This window comes from Bos grunniens, chromosome 2, assembly GCF_055505025.1.
Source record: "Bos grunniens cultivar Pamir isolate PY7600 chromosome 2, Bosgru_T2T1.0, whole genome shotgun sequence".
In the NCBI taxonomy this organism is placed as follows: Eukaryota; Metazoa; Chordata; class Mammalia; order Artiodactyla; family Bovidae; genus Bos; species Bos grunniens.
In genome coordinates, this window is record NC_141166.1 from 99,643,854 (window position 1) to 99,660,979 (window position 17,126).

The window sequence follows — 17,126 nt, forward strand, 5'->3', positions numbered from 1 at the left end:
ACAACAGACTGGTTCCAAATAGGAAAAGGAGTTCGTCAAGGCTGTATATTGTCACCCTGTTCATTTAACTTATATGCAGAGTACATCATGAGAAACTCTGGACTGGAAGAAACACAAGCTGGAATCAAGATTGCCAGGAGAAATATCAATAACCTCAGATATGCAGATGACACCACCCTTATGGAAGAAAGTGAAGAGGAACTCAAAAGCCTCTTGATGAAAGTGAAAGTGGAGAGTGAAAAAGTTGGCTTAAAACTCAACATTCAGAAAACGAAGATCATGGCATCCGGTCCCACCACTTCATGGGAAATAGATGGGGAAACAGTGGAAACAGTGTCAGACTTTATTTTTCTGGGCTCCAAAATCACTACAGATGGTGACTGCAACCATGAAATTAAAAGACACTTACTCCTTGGAAGGAAAGTTATGACCAACCTAGATAGCATATTCAAAAGCAGAGATATTACTTTGCCAACAAAGGTCCGTCTAGTCAAGGCTACGGTTTTTCCTGTGGTCATGTATGGATGTGAGAGTTGGACTGTGAAGAAGGCTGAGCGCCAAAGAATTGATGCTTTTGAACTGTGGTGTTGGAGAAGACTCTTGAGAGTCCCTTGGACTGCAAGAGATCCAACCAGTCCATTCTGAAGGAGATCAGCCCTGGGATTTCTTTGGAAGGACTGATGCTAAAGCTGAAACTCCAGTACTTTGGCCACCTCATGTGAAGAGTTGACTCATTGGAAAAGACTCTGATGCTGGGAGGGATTGGGGGCAGGAGGAGAAGGGGAAGACAGAGGATGAGATGGCTGGATGGCATCACTGACTCGATGGACATGAGTCTCAGTGAACTCTGGGAATTGGTGATGGACAGGGAGGCCTGGCATGCTGCGATTCATGGGGTCGCAAAGAGTCGGACACGACTGAGCGACTGATCTGATCTGATCTGATCACAGCATATATCTTTGTTTCCCCTCTCCTCCTCAGTCTTTCCCTTCATGCATATTTATATATGGATAGATGTGTATTCTTAATAAAATCTGAATTGTATTTTGTGTACCGTTGTATAGCTGACATTTTCCACTTACTTTCCTTCTGCCCATCCGCAGTAACCATTCCATTTCAACCTTTAAAAACAGTCCTTTTCTGGGACTTCCCTGCCAGTCTAGTGGTTAAGAATCTGCCTTCCAACACAGGGGAATGCAGGTTCCATCCCAGGTTGGGGAACTAAGATCCCGCATGCCCCAGGGCAGCTAAGCCAGCATGCCACAAGGAAAGATCCCACAGGCCTCCGCTGAGACCTAGTGCAGCCAAATAAATAAATTAATTAAAAAACTCCCTTTCTAACAGGGTTAAATCAATCATGAAGACAGCCATATGGTTAACTACTACTTTAGTCATTTTGGAATCATGATTTCTAAAGTCTGAAATGATATCCTATTTGTGAAGCTCTATAAGCTTCTTTGATCTTGTAGCCTATTTTCGGTTGTGGTACGTTATAACTGGCTGGGAATTAGATTATTTTTATAGTAGTGTAGACACTTTTGCAGTAAACCTTTAGGTGGCAGCATGTCTCACCATAAACCACATTCTGAATAGAATTTCTCAGATGCATGAGACGTTTGACACAGGAGGATTTCAGAATCTGCCTGACTCCCTCGTCAGTGTGCAGCGCGGAGGCTGAGGTCCTGGGAGGGGCCGGGTTGTGTCTGAGGGCTGAACAGGAGAGAGAACTGTAGACCCCTGTCTGTGACTCATCCTCCACCTTCTCTTAGTGATGTGAAATGTTTATTAAAAGCACACTTTAAGTATAAGGCAACCAAGGAAAACAAGAGTCAAGTGGATGATTCTGGACCAAAGTGTAGTGGGATGTTTGAAAGGACTGGACAGAATAGGCAGTGTTTTTTGTGTTTTTTTTTTAAAGCAGCTTCATTTAGATATAATTCACATACCATACAATCCACTCATTTGAAGTGTACACTGCAGCAGTTTTTAGTATATTCACAAGGTTTTGTGCCATCACCACAACCCAATTTTAGATTAATTTTATCACTCCAGACTCCCTAGCCATCACCCCACAAGCCTGCACATGGTTACCCATGCCCTGGTAACCATTCATACTCTGTTTCTGTAAATTTGCCTCTTCTGGACATTCCATTTGAATGGAATCATATATTATGTGGTCTTTGGGGACTAGCTTCTTTTACTGAGCAAAATATTTTCAGGCTTCGCCCATGTTTAGCATGAATCAGTACTTCCTTTTTATTGCCCCGTGATAAGTATATCACATTTTGTTGTCATCAGTTGATGAACATTTGGCTGTTAATGAGTAATGTTACTAAGAGTATCCATGTACAGATTTTTGTCTGAATGTATATTTACACAGAAGTGGATTTATTGGACCATATGTGTAACCTTCTTGGAAACTGCCAAGCTGTTTTCCAAAGTGACTGTGCGTGTACATTACCACCAGCAATGTGTGATGGTTTCATGTAGCCTAATTCAGAATTCCAGATTATCTGATGATAAGTTGGGGTTGAAGAGGTGGTGAGAGGGATGATTAACAGGCTCTCTGTGTCCCGAATTGCATGCCGGACTGACTGCTCTGCCTTCCCTCTTCTATGTCAGCTGACAAGAAAGCAGCCGTCTTTCCTGCCCGGCACAATTGCCATGTGTCACCAGGCTGATCAAACGCCTGCGTTCCATGGCTGCGCAGAGCATGTTGATGTTACAGCCTGGCGGCTTATGATCCTTGCCTCCTGACTTTGGGGAGGTACCAGGCAACCTGATCGTCTTGGTCCCAGTTAGAGACAAATTCCAAGTTAAAAAAATCCTTCACCACGAGCCGCCCAGGTCCGAACATGTCAAAATCACTTCCGTGACATATACCAAAGACAGCTGTAGAGGCTGCATAGCAGAAGAGCTGCTTTTGTTTTTGTCAGAGTTTACATTCTGCGAGCCGAGCTTCCACCCATCTCTTTGGCAGCCCAGTCTGGACGTTGCTGCGTCTGTACTGAAATGACCGTGTGTGTGTTCACGGGAGGGGAAGGGGCTGGCTCTTTAGGCATCTCTGGGTTCTGGTAAGGACATGCACTGTACATTCTGAAGCTTTGTTTGCAGCTGGAAAAAATTAGACACACTCAGATCTTTCCCTGCTACAGGTCCTGTCAGGAAGCCCAAGTATGTGGAAAGCCCCAGAGTGCCTGGAGATGCAGTCATAATCCCGTTCCGAGACGTGCCCAAGCCAGCAGAGCCCAGTGAGAATGGTAAGGATATGTTTGCCATGATTTCCCCCCTCTAAAGATTTTACACTGTGACACTCCACTTTTGAGGGAAACTTGAGTGCCTCTTGTAGGAATCCTTCGCTAAACTGAATATATCTGGGAAGTGGTTTTCCTTGGGCAGTTAGAGAGATCTGTTTAGCTACTGTGAATTCTTTAGATTGTATACAGTGTAGGAACAATGGTGCATATGCATTGTTTATGGATTGAGACTTATTTCCCATCAATTTTGACCTCCCCAGTATGGGGGGATATAAAAAGCCAGCCAGCAGACTGTTTCCAATATATATATATATATATATATATATATATATATTTTTTTTTTTTTAGTTCTCCATCATTTTAGAATATTTTAACAACAGGCTTTGGCTGAAAAGCTGAAACTGTAGCTGGACAAAGCTTATAATACCTAGCTTTCGTAAAAGCACTTGGTAGCTTTTGAAAGCTGCTTATTTTTTTAACATCAAAAGTTCTTCTTTACAGAATGTTGAAGTAGAGACCAAAAAACCCTCCAAATTGATTAATACCTTTTCATAAAGACACTTTATATTTTGCTTTTTTCCTTCTATCTGAAAATACATGTAACAGACAAAAGCTCTAGCATTTTGTAGATATATTAATAGCACTTTATTTATTTTAATTGAATCAAGAATGGACCTGTTCGTTCCTGTCAGTGGGGGTGTTTCCCCAACTCACAACTCTAAAGTCTTTGTGTGTTTTGAGTTTATATCCTATTTTGCTGCAGAAACACATGATTAAGAATTCTGAGGAATGTGGAGAAGCCTGTTGTACCTCCAATATGGACACAAGTTTATGTAGTAATGATGAAAGAGAAAAGTCACCCGTATCTCCACCTTAGAAGAAATGGCATCCTTGTTTCTCTAATTGTGGGTGGGAAGGAGTACAGCTCTCCTTTTATTTTCTGCCACCGTGTGTGCATTTCATGTGTTGGCCAGGGCATGGTGGGGAGTGGGTATGAAGTGTAAAATGTGATAGGAACATGGAGTGGGGTGGTGGTGGTGACAGTAAAGTTAAAAATAAGCTGAGTGAAGGGTTGGCAGAAAATGAAAATCAGAAAGAGGTGTTCGGGGCGGGTGGGGGCCGAGGTGGGACCAGCAGCCCCACCGTTTTTCCTTCTGTCCAGGCATGCAGTCATTTGGCTTCTGTGAGAGACTCACACTAGGATTTGTGCTGGGGAGGGGCAGGGCGCCAGGGGTGTGGTCTTGCAGAGGGGAGGATCCGTGGTGCTGCCTGGTTAGAACAGCCAGAGAACCTGCAAACATGAGGACCCTCCTGGTTGTGAATTCACATGTGCCCGGTGTCTGTGGGCTGATGTGTTCTCTCACTTCTATTCTGGGTATCAAAAAGAAAATGGAAACCTGTTCCTCTGAAGTGAATATCAATAATCTGAGTTTGTGAGCTGTCTGCCCATTTCAGACTAAGCCTGCCAACCCCTGCCCTTGTCCCCATTTGCCTGTGGAGTCCTGGTTGGTTACGCCCCTGGCATTTGACTGGTGTAGACTGCCTGATAGGACCCCTTGTTCCATGGGCGGGAGTCCTGTTGAGGTCCTGTCTAGTGTTTAGGACTCCCCCTGGGATAAGAATGAGGACAAATAGGATTTTTGTTGGGCAAAGAAATGAGGTTATAAATAGTTCTCACTGTCAACTCTTCTACCCTTGTTCAAGGCAGAATTGACTTTCTTAGGGGAGAAGGTGTTCTTGTGCTTGGCTGCCAGCTGAGCTAAATTCAAGCACAGTGATTGATGTTGCTGGTGTAGCCAGCAGTCTGCAGACACGCTTACTCCTGAGACCCTTGCTCTTGGATTTAGGCTCATCCTTCTCAATGGGGACTGACATTGTGACATACCTGGGCTGCGAATACATACCAGGGATTTCCAGAAGTTTGCCTAGAATTAAGAAGCAGGGTACATTTCCTCTTTTTTTAGGTGTCTGGGAAAGGGATGTAGTTCATGCTTGTGGGCATGTAGTTTTTCATGGGTTGCCATGGTGCTAGTGGGATCCCCATCAGAGTTATCTGTTGGTAGATAAAGAGGTGGTTGCCTAACAAAATTTAGCTTGATAATTAGTAAAGGATGGCATGTTTTGTAATTCCCCACAGACTCCTTTACATTTCTGTGGGGTTAATGAAGTTTGCCATATTAAAGTATAAATTTTATGTCCAGGTCATTGAATCTGGAGCAAACGGAAACTAATTGAGTCTGAGTATTCATCCAAACATGTACAGATGCATGATGAGCTAAATCCTAATTTCTAGGCTTTCAGAGCAGTAGTATCACTGAAGTTTTAATTTAAACCTTGGGCGTATACTTCACATACTTCTTTTGGGCATTTTTTAAAAAAAGTCTCTAAGACACTCTTCTGGATGCTGTCAGTAATAGCATTTTGGTATTCACCAGTCTGACGAACTATTGAAAACAGCCCCTTGTGAAATGCTTTTGAAATTTTTCATGGATTTGTGAAATATCAGGTTATTCCTAGATGTTTGAAATTCCCTTCCCAGACTAAACTGCCTTGCTTTATGGTTGTGTGGCTCCATAAATCCTTGACTCTTAGCTTTCTGAAATTTAAAGTAAAACAAAAACAGTGAGCACTTGAAATTTATTCATTTATTTATAAACAGTTGTATTTGTAATCTGCATATTTTAGCCATCTGGGAAGTGGGAAATATGATATGGCAGGTGAACATTTTTGTTACAAGCAAAGAACCTGTTTATTAAAGTCTACACTAACCTGCAAACCTTTTTATGGAAAGATTCTACTTTATTCAGTATTTTTAAATGTATTGGAAAAACAGCATTTTTTCTTAGTCCTCAAACAAAATATAATCCCCTTTTTCCTGTCAAATGATCCTAATAAGCTTATATATAAAGTAAGTTCTTCACAAATAAGCTTCCTATTATTAGGCCAACATATTGTTTATGGGGAAAATGCCACCCACAGAACAATACCTCTGCTTTAAGGGAAAACTAAAAAAACAGATAAATTAGGGAGGATTATTTAACTGTAATAGGATTCACAGCTATGTTTTTCTTGAATTCGGGGCAGCCATAATCTGTTTAGGTTTGCTTCGATCTATCCTTGCTCCTTGAGCAAGCTTTGATGGGAAAGGGTGAGAGAGTTTTAATATTATGAGTCATTATTTGATGAAGATCAATCCAAAATATGGTAAAACTTTTTTTCTAGCCATCTGGTTAGCAAATAGAACTAACATATGAAACAGAAAAATAATGAAATTCAGAACTATCTTACTGGGAGGAGTGAATCCTTTTTTAGATATATTTCAGTAAATATTGATACCTTATGTTTTTGATGACTATTTTAGACATTCAGAAAGATGTAGAGAATGAAAAAGGTATGAAGAATATGATACCTGTCTAACCACTACTCAGTTTAAGAAAGAAAACATGACTTTTTTTTCCTCCTGATTACACTGCTCTTGCTTTCCCAAGAGGTAACATTGCTCCTGCTAATTTAAATTCCAGCTTCTTAGAATGGTGTTGTGCTACTTGACCAATGGTTGAATAAGGTTTTAGCTCGATAGAAGCATAGAAGGGGAAACATCCCTGGTATGTGTGCAGTGGAACAGAGACTAGAGTAGAATAGCCATTCGTTCTGCATTTCCTTGAATAAAAAATTCTTGTGCTGTGAAAAGAATTGTGTTGGATGCTATTTGAGATAGCTTTTCAAGCATAGATCCTTTTCTCTTGGAGCCTTAGAGTCTGGGCAGGGATTAGAGATTTATATATACAGAGTAGCTATAGTATGGGGGCGGGGGAGTAGTGTTGACTAATCTAAGCTGTGTGACAAATCCAGTGCAGATGGAGATGCTGTGCCAGGAAAGACTTGCTTGGAGTCCTGTGCATTAAGATTCACCTGTCAGCAAAGTTTAGGATGGAGTCGGGGCAGGAAGGGGACTGCAGTCATAGAGAATGGTTAGAAAATGATTTCAATAGTTACGTGAGAGACTAAAATCTCAAATTATCCATAGAACACGATCAGGAAAGAAGTGAGGGGTAGGAAGATTCCCGAGAGATTGCAAGGACATGGAAGCTGTAAGAGACAAAGATGATGACTTCAGAGTTTTGAGACTACATTAAATGGACACTGGAAGAGAAGTACCTGTCCATTTTGGTTTGAGTTTGGTTTCAGGCGTGTTGAGTTTGAGGTTTGGAAACATCCAGGCAAAGATGTCCTCTGAATAGCTGGAAAAATAAAACTGGGGCTTAAGAGTTCAGGAGGAAACCTGGGTAGCCTTTTGCCTAGAGTGGATGTGATGAGACAAGGTGTATTACACTATGGAAATCAGTCCTGAGTATTCATTGAAACGACTGAGGCTGAAGCTGAAACTCCAATACTTTGGCCACCTGATGCGAAGAACTGACTCATTAGAAAAGACCCTGATGCTAGGAAAGATTGAAGGTGGGAGGAGACAGGGATGACGACAGAGGATGAGATGGTTGGATCACATCACTGTCTCAATGGATATGAGTTTGTGTAAGCTCTGGGAGTTAGTGATGGACAGGGAAACCTGGAGTGCTGCAGTCCATGGGGTCCATGTCCAAAGAGTTGGATACACAATTGAGCGACTGAACACTAGGAAAAAGGTCACTGAAAGAAGAGCCCTAAAAACCTTTGATATTTTATTCTTGAGCTGTGAATAACACGGAAGAAGCACAGCTTAAAGGGTAGAAAAACCAACAAGACCACACAGTATCCGTAAGTTTCCCTTCTATCTGATGTGAAAATTGTTCCTTCCTTCCTTGGAGGACAGAATATGTGCCAAGGTCAAAAATATACAGGAGGCTTCTGGTTCAAGATGGTGGAGTAGAAGGACAGGCATTTACATCCTCCTGCGAGAGCACCAAAGTTGCAACTAGCTGTCGAACAGCCATTGACGGGAGGACACTGGAACCCACCAAAAAAAGATACCCTATGTCCAAAGACAAAGAAGAAGCTGCAGCAAGAGGTAGGAAGAACGTAATCATGATAAAATCAAATCCCGTATCCACCAGGTGGGTGACACACAGACTGGAGAAAAATGCCAAAGAAGTTCTCACACTATTGTGAAGGTTCTGAACCCAACATCAGGCTTCCCAGCCTGGGGATCCTAAAAAGGGACTGGCAATCCCCAGGGAATATGACCTTAAGGACCAGCAGGATTTGATAATAAGCTTTCCAGAGGACTGAGGGAAATAGAGATGCCAGTCTTGGAGAGCACAAACAAAATTTTGCATGCACTAAGACCCAGAGGAGGGAAGCAGTGACGCCCCAGGAGACTGAACCAAAAACCTGCTAATGTTGGAGGGCCTCCTGTAGAGGTGTGGGTCGGCAGGGGCAGAGGCATGGGTCGGACAGGGGCATTGGAAGGTCCCCCTTGGTGTATACGCTGTTGGTGTTAGCCATTAACCCTACCATAGAGCCTGTAGACCCCAGGGCTGGGGAAAAACTCAGTCCAAACAACTACCAGAGAGGGAGCCCAATCCCACTTTTAGCAGATAATTGGATTAAAGCTTTACTGAGCAAGGCCCTGCCCACCAGAGCAAGACCCAGTTTTCCCCATCTCCAGTGCCTCCCATCAAGAAGCTTACACAAGCCTCCTTAGTCTCCTTTATCAGAGGGCAGACAGAAGCAGGAAGAAGTACAGTCTCACAGCAGCTAAAACAAAAACCATATTACAGAAAGCTAGTCATGATGAAAAAGAAGGAAGTTATGTCCCAGATGGAGAGACAAGATAAAATCCCAGAGAAACAACTAAATGAAGTAAAGATAGGCAACTCTCTAGAAAAAGAATTCAGAATAATGATAGTGAAGATGATCCAGGATCTTGGGAAAAGAATGGAGGCAAAGATTGAGAAGATGCAAGAAATGTTTACCAAAGGCCTAGAAGAACTAAGGAACAAACAAGCAGAGATGGATCATAAACTAGAAGGCATCAGTAGAAGAATAACTGAGGCAGAAGAACAGATAAATGACCTGGAGAACAGAATGGTGGAAATCACTGCCACAGAACAGAATATAGAAAAAAGAATGAAAAGAAATGAAGACAGCTTAAGAGACCTCTGAGACAGCATTAAATGCACCAACATTCACATTATAGGGGTCCTAGAAGGAGAATAGAGAGAGAAAGGACCTGAGGAAATACTTGAAAATAGCTGAAAAAATTTTAAACATGGGAAAGGAGAAATATTCAACCGAGTCCAGGAAGCACAGAGAGTCCCAGGAAGGATAAACCCAAGGAGGAACACACAGAGACACATAGTCATCAAACTGACAAAAATTAAAGACAGAATATTAAAACAAGGGAAAATGACAAATAACATACAAGAGAACTCCCTTAAGGCTATCAGCTGACTTCTCAACAGAAACTCTGCGTGCCAGAGGAAGTGGCATGATATATGTAAAGTAATGAAAGGAAAGAACCTACAACCAAGAATACTCTACCCAGCAACACTCTCCTTCAGATTTGATGGAGAAATCAAAAGCTTTCCAGACAAGCAAAAGTTAAGAGAATTCAGCACCACCAAATCAGCTTTAGAACAAATGCTAAAGGACCTTCTCTAGGCAGAAAGCACAAGAGAAGGAAAAGACCTACAGAAAGTAAGCCCAAAATAAGGAAACGGTAATAGGATCATACATATTGATAATTACCTTAAATATAAATAGATTAAATGCACCAACCAAAAGACGTAGACTGAGTGGGTGGATGCAAACGTGTACTTCCACTTACATCACTCTGCTCGACACCCCCAAATTGTATGTAATTATTTTATATTGTTAAGTTAGTCATATTCCCATTATGGCTTGCAATTGTAATTATCTTTTATTTTTTGTCTGGCCATTGATTGTGAGAACTGATAAACATTTTTTACTTTTGTGATGATGTAACTATTACTCATTTAATACCATTGTATCATGATTGGTCAACAGAAAAATAATAGACCTCTATCTCACCAAAGCTAGGGTCTAGTAGAAAAACCCATATCACTTTTAAAAATCCAGATGTGTATCACAATTATCTTGAAATTTTTTGAAAAATACAAATGCTCAGGTATGCTTTTTTCTCCAGAGCTCCAGATATGTTTCTAGTGAGCAGTTATGTTTAAAAACATCTGGACTGTGTGATGATCTTTTACTTTTATCTAGTTTGTTTCACTTTTCTATTTCATATTCAGTGCTACCATTTCATTTAGTTTATGTTCTCAGTTTCTCCATCTCTTTTTTTTTAATGTTTTCTTAAGCCTTTATCAAGTGTAGTAGAAAAACTTTTGTGTAAGTATCTATAATATATATATCTTAGAAAACTTATGAATTTTTGCCTAAACTAAAAAATTATGATATTTTGATACCATTTGTTTGACTTAGTATTAGTAGAATGCTAGATTTCTAATTAAAAAATAGATATGCAACAAGCAACAGAGGTTTACTATATAGCCTAGGGAACTATAGTCAATATCTTGTAATAACCTATAATGGAAAATAATTTCAAAAATTATGTGTATTTGTATAACTGAATCACCTTGTTGCACACCTGAAACATTGTTTAAGTCAACTATACTTCAGTTAAAAATATATACATATATACACACACATACACAGGGAAGTCAAAAAAGGAGATGGACCATTAAAAAAGGTTACTGTGCCTAATATGGCCGTCTCAGGAGCCTTGGGCAAGTGAATGAGTTTAAGTTGTGGGTATGTGATTAAAAAAATAGAATTGGTGAGGGTAAACCACATCTCTTTTACCCCAAAAGAGTTGAGAAAGTAATGGAAGATGAGAGGTCAGTTAGTAGGATGAGGGTATGTGCAATTATGATTTTATTTGTTATTTTAAAGAAAGAGAATTTAGTACAGTTCAACATTTAAAGACTGCAGGTGTGGTACATGGACTTCTAGGCATCCCCAAGACCCTTTCAGGGGTCTGTGAAGTCACCGCTCTTTTCATAATAACACTTGATATTTCCATTTCTTTTACATTGATATTTGTGATGGTGCAAGAGCAATTGTTGGTAAAACTTCCAATGCCTTAGCACATGTCAGGGTAGGGGCACCTGCTATTATTCTAGGGCTGCATGTCGGTTTTTTTTTTTTTTTTTTTTTACCACCACCCACTTGCATCAGAAATAATAGTTAACTGAAAAATGTCCTTGATGAAGCCCCCAAAATGATGAATTTTAAGCCCTGACCCTTGAATACCCACCTTTTAAATATGTGGTGAGATGAAATTGGAAGTCTGCAGAAAGTGTGTCTACTGTGTGCTGAGGTATGATGGCTGTCTGAAGGGAAAGCACATGTGTGATTGAATTGCAAGCTGAACTAGCCATTCAAATAAAAAACGGGGAACATCATTTTTACTTGAAAGTACTCCTGACAAATCTTAGTTACTCCAAATTGGGTAGTTTGCATATATTTTCTCAAAAAGGAACAAAATGAGCATGTCACTTCTATGAAAAAACAAAAAACAAAAAAAACAACAACACACCTGGCAGGGTTTAGTTCCAGTGACAAAAATTGACCTTTTGAGTGAAAATTAGGTTTGGGGGAATTTGCACCTGTCACAGTGAGTGTGATGGTTTCTCAGGATTTTTCTGTTGAGATCTGTGGTGATGTTAATGAATGTGATATTTTGGTGTTGTATAATAAAATGTGTCAACACTTGCAAGAGCTGCAAAACCAGTATTTTCCAAATGACCCAATACATGGTGTTACAAAATCTTGCATGGGTAAAATCCATTTGAAGCATAAAACACACCATTGGATTTTCTTTTAACAGAGCACAGAAAGTTCATTGATTCAGATTCAGAGTCAACACTGGAACTAACCTTTAAGAAATTGCTACTTGTCAAGTTTTGGGGTGATATCAAAGAAGAATATCTGTAATTAACTGGAGAGGTTCCTCCCTTTCCCAAAGAAAGCCCTCTGAAGCCACAGTTCTTCACACGCTTCAACCCAAAGAACCTATCGCAACAGATTGAATCCAGAAGTAGACATTAGAATCCAACTGTCTTCTACTAAATCAGATGTTAAAAAGAATTTGCAAAAATTTAAACAATGCCATTCTTAAGTAACTTTTTAAATTGAAAATATGGTTGTTATTCTAAAAGTGTTATTTGTTAATGTAATTTTTAACTTAAAATGGATTAACATAGATTTTTAAATTCCTAGTTTTAATTTCTAACATGATGAATATCATAGACATAATCCACATAAGCCTAAACACTTTGGAGTCCTTAATTTTTAAAGGTGAGCTCTGACACCAGAAATTTGAGAACCACCAGCTTAGAGAAGGAGAAAATAAAAATAGATGACAAAATTGATTCAGAGTCTAATTGTTATCTAGACTGAAGAGGATGAGGACGAGAGAGAAAAAGGCTAATTCAGGAAACATTTTGAAAGAGGAAATGGTAAGATTTGGTGACGGTTTCAGTATGGGATGCATGAGATGAAAAACTTAAAGATAACTTATATGATAATGTCTCTTCAGGAAAATTAGAGATACCAAGGGAACATTTCATGCAAAAGATGGACACAATAAAAGACAGAAATGGTATGGATCTAGAAGCAGAAGATATTAAGAAGAGGTGGCAAAAATATACAGAAGAACTGTACAAAAAAAGATCTTAATGATCCAGATAACCACAATGGTGTGATCATTCACTTAGAGCCAGACATCCTGGAGTGCAAAGTCAAGTGGGCCTTATGATGCATCACTACAAACAAAGCTAGTGGAAGTGATGGAATTCCAGCTGATCTATTTCAAGTCCTAAAAGATGATGCTGTTCTAGTGCTGTACTCAATATGCCAGCAGATTTGGAAAACTCAACAGTGGCCACAGGACTGGAAAAGGTCAGTTTTCATTCCAATCCCAAAGAAGGGCAATGCCAAAGAATGGTTAAACTATCGCACAGTTGCACTCATTTCACATGCTAGCAAGGTCATGTTCAAAAAAAGCTAGGCCTCAACAGTTCATGAGCTGAGAACTTCCAGATGTTCGAGCTGGATTTAGAAAAGGCAAAGGAACCAGAGATCAAATCACCAGCATCCGTTGGATCATAGAAAAAGCAAGGGAATTCCAGAAAAACATCTGCTGCTTCGTTGACTATGCTAAAGCCTTTGACTATGTGGATCACAACAAACTGTGGAAAATTCTTGAAGAGATGGGAATACCAGACCACCTTACCTGCCTCCTGAGAAATCTATATGCAGGTCAAGAAGCAACAGTTAGGACCGGACCTGGAACAATGGACTGGTTCCAAATTTGGAAAGGAGTACATCAAGGCTGTATATTGTCACCCTGCTTATTCAACTTATATGGAGAGTACATCATGTGAAATGCTGGGCTGGATGAAGCACAAGCTGGAATCAAGATTGCTGGGGGAAATATCAATTACCTCAGATATGCAAATGATACCACTCTTATGGCAGAAAGTGAAGAGGAAGTAAAGGGACTCTTGATGAAGGCAAAAGAGGAGAGTGAAAGAATGCACACGGATTCAAAACTCAGCATTCAAAAAACTAAGATCATGGCGTCTGGTTCCATCACTTCATGGCAAATAGATGGGGAAACAATGGAAACAGTGACAGACTTTATTTTCTTGGGCTCCAAAATCACTGTGGATGGTGACTGCAGCCATAAAATTAAAAGACACTTGTTCCTTTGAAGAAAAGCTATGACAAATCTAGACATTGTATTAAAAAGCAGAGACATTACTTTGCCAACAAAGGTCTGTCTAGTCAAAGCTATGGTTTTTCCAGTAGTCATGTATGGACGTGAGAGTTGAATCATGAAGGCTGAGTGCTAAAGAATTGATGCTTTTGAATAGTTGTGCTTGAGAAGACTCTTGAGAGTCCCTGGGACTACAAGAAGATCAAACCAGTCCATGTTAAAGGAAATCAGTCCTGAATATTCATTGGAAGGCCTGATGCTGAAGCTGAATCTCCAGTACTTTGGCCACCTGATGTGAAGAACCAACTCATTAGAAAAGACCCTGATGCTGGGAAAGATTGAGGGCAGGAGGAGAGAGGGACGACAGAGGATGAAATGGTGGGATGGCATCACTAACTCGATGGACATGAGTTTAAGCAAGCACCGGGAGTTGGTGAAGGACAGGGAAGCCTGGTGTGCTGCAGTCCATGAGGATGAAAAGAGTCGGACACTACTGAGCAACTGGACAACAATATGATAACTGTGTTTTCATATTGCAGACTAGAAACCCGTTATTGACAGAACCAGATCAGGTGCCTAGAGAGATGCTCCTCTATAAATAATATTTTTGGAAATTCAAGGAGGTGGGACTGGTGATGGCTTAGGAGAGGGAGCAACCAGAAAGAAACTGGAAAAGGTTTATGGAGAAGGCAAGGACAGCAACAGGTTTAGCACAAAGCAGGTCCTGGACGGGTAGAGGCAGAGAGGGAGGTATTTAACATCAGTCAAGGCTGTGTGGCAGTTAACAGACTGGATCAGAAGTACTGTCTTGGAAGCTGATGTTAAGTCAGTGGTTCTAGACTACGTGCTAGTGAATGGCCAGACATCATCAACAACACTCAGTGCTCTGTTGAGTTTGAGGAGGAGGAGGAGAGTGGAGAAATGGCTTCTCTTGGTGGCATGATCACTGGTAATCCTGAAGGACCTCTGCAGTTCTAGTAGAGTCCGGCTTTAAGAAGAGGGAACTGTTAGATAGGAAATGAGCAGTAGATGTGGGCCAAGTTGGAACAGTTTGATACTCAGCCAAAGGAGGGAATTTGTTGTTTTGAAAGGATAGTGAGTTCAGAAACAGTTAAATTAAGGCAGGAAAATTCTAAATAGAAAAGTATTTTTATGTAAGAGAAACATGTACACATTAAATATAAATAGGGAGCCACGGGCTTCCCTAGTGGCTCCTATGGTAAAGTCTTCACCTGCAATGCGGGAGACCTGGGTTCGATCCCTGGGTAGGGAGATCCCCTGTAGGAGGGCATGGCAACCCACTCCAGTATTCTTGCCTGGAGAATCCCATAGACAGAGGAGCCTGAAAGGCTGCAGTCCACGGGGTTGCAAAGAGTCGGACACGACTGAGCAGTTGACTAAGCACAGCACATGAAAACAGAAAGTGAAGTAATAATAGTGAGAAAGTGGGCTCTTAGTGTTAAATTTGGTAGAAATAATGATCACCTTTGATACGGTGTCTTATTTCAGAGATATTTGGTTTATTAGGTGTTTCTCATATTTGTTTTGAACTTCACAATCAAAAAGAAATGGATGATGGCCACTTCCAAGATAAGGAAATTGAGGTTTGGAGAGGCTCACCCACTAAGGAGTCCAGAATAGCTTTAGTGTACAGTCCTTTCCTCTGAGCCTGTGGAGGGAAAGAAGAGGGGATGGTTATAAGGGGCACACACAGGTTTGAAGTTAGGATGGCGGTAACTGGGGGCATAGTCACTTTGTGGACCATACCTGGATGTTGGTGCCCCTAAATGTGATCCAGTAAGTGTGAATAGTTAGAAGGAGCCAGGCAGGGAGTGATTGAAGCAATCTCCTTTGCTTTTTTCCACATGATTATTCCACAATGGTTTGAAAGCAAGGATTGCCTGAGTACATTATTGGGAGGACAATCACTGTCAGCTTACCTGTGGGATCCTAGGGAGTGTGAGGCTGATTACTCTCTCAGCTTCAGATACAGCCATCATAAATGTGTTGGATATTTATTGGGTTGATCAAAAAGTTTGTTTGGATTTTCCATAAGATGCTACAGAAAAACCTGAACAAATTTTTTGGCCAACCCCAGACATGATGAGATAGCAGAGCATTGCTAAGAGATGAGGTCTTTCTCTCCAGTCCTCAGCCCATTTGTATTGGGTAAGGTAACCCATAATTGATAAGTGATTTAGTATTAACCACATGGATAGAAATAGACCATCTAGAGGTATCCCATTTGGATTTTGGTGTGGAAGTCATTTTGGAATTGTTAGCTCAAAGAAAATTCTTTCTTACTGTTCAGATCTCAGTATTTGGTGACTGACTATGAAAGGAGAAATCCATTTCCATTTCACAGTCACGTGTATCAGAGTGTTTTCCCGGGCAGCTCATCTTCCCCAAAACGGCCCTGTCATACTTCACCCAGGAGTCCTTCTGCCAGAATGAAAAGTTCAGCAAGAGAGGGCCCTGTGCATTAGGGAAGGAAAGACGAAGACAGCTTGACGTGGATTAAGGAATTCAGGCTGAAGGGGACTTCTGAGGAGAAGGTCGCTAGGATGACATTTTAGTAGAAAGAGTAAGATGAAAAGACAGTTGGAAAGCTTTTGGAAGGAAGAAAATTGCAGTGGCTTAATGGATGCCAAAACTACAGTACAGAACATCTGTTCGTTCATCCCAAACCCGGGTAGAGTTTTGGAGCTTTGGTAACAACAAAGTTCAGGTTGAACAGTTAAGAGAACAAGTTAATGATGAATTTGGATGTCCTTTGTGTATCTGGGCAACTGCGATGGCCACTGCTCCCCAACTTGCCTGAAGGGGGATAGTTTGGATGACTAGTTGTCTTTGAATTTGTGTGTGGACGCGCCCACGTGCACACACACACACACCCACACACCCACCCCCCACACCCCCCCCCCCCCACACACACACACTTAAACTGAAAACCTTGACAGTCTGGTGTGAATCTGCTATCCTAACCCACCCCGCTGCAGGACCTACATAGGATGCTGGTCTCAAAGGTCCTGTTTGTCAACAGAGTGAATTTTGTGACAGCAGCTGCCAACTGGGAGCCACTTCTGGCTCTTTCCTCAGAGTGTTTCAGGTTGAACCAGAAGGTAGACATTCTGGGGCAAGTCACAATTGGGTCACAGTGTAGAGAC

At 41.0% G+C, this 17,126-nt stretch overlaps 1 protein-coding gene across 33 annotated transcripts in view; it reads left to right on the top strand.

The window, feature by feature from the left end:
* TANC1 (tetratricopeptide repeat, ankyrin repeat and coiled-coil containing 1) overlaps positions 1 to 17,126 on the top strand; it is a 341,829-nt gene that overhangs the window by 244,107 nt on the left and 80,596 nt on the right. For 27 of the 33 annotated variants that reach the window (XM_086355114.1, XM_086355089.1, XM_086355126.1 and 24 more), the window contains one exon: positions 3,156 to 3,260. The exons of 5 other annotated variants lie outside the window; for them this stretch is intronic. In XM_086355114.1, coding sequence (XP_086211240.1) covers positions 3,156 to 3,260 — 105 coding nt within the window. Of the gene's footprint in view, positions 1 to 2,887; positions 3,075 to 3,155; positions 3,261 to 17,126 lie in introns of those variants that run through there. One more of the 33 variants, XM_086355169.1, reaches the window with a different exon arrangement.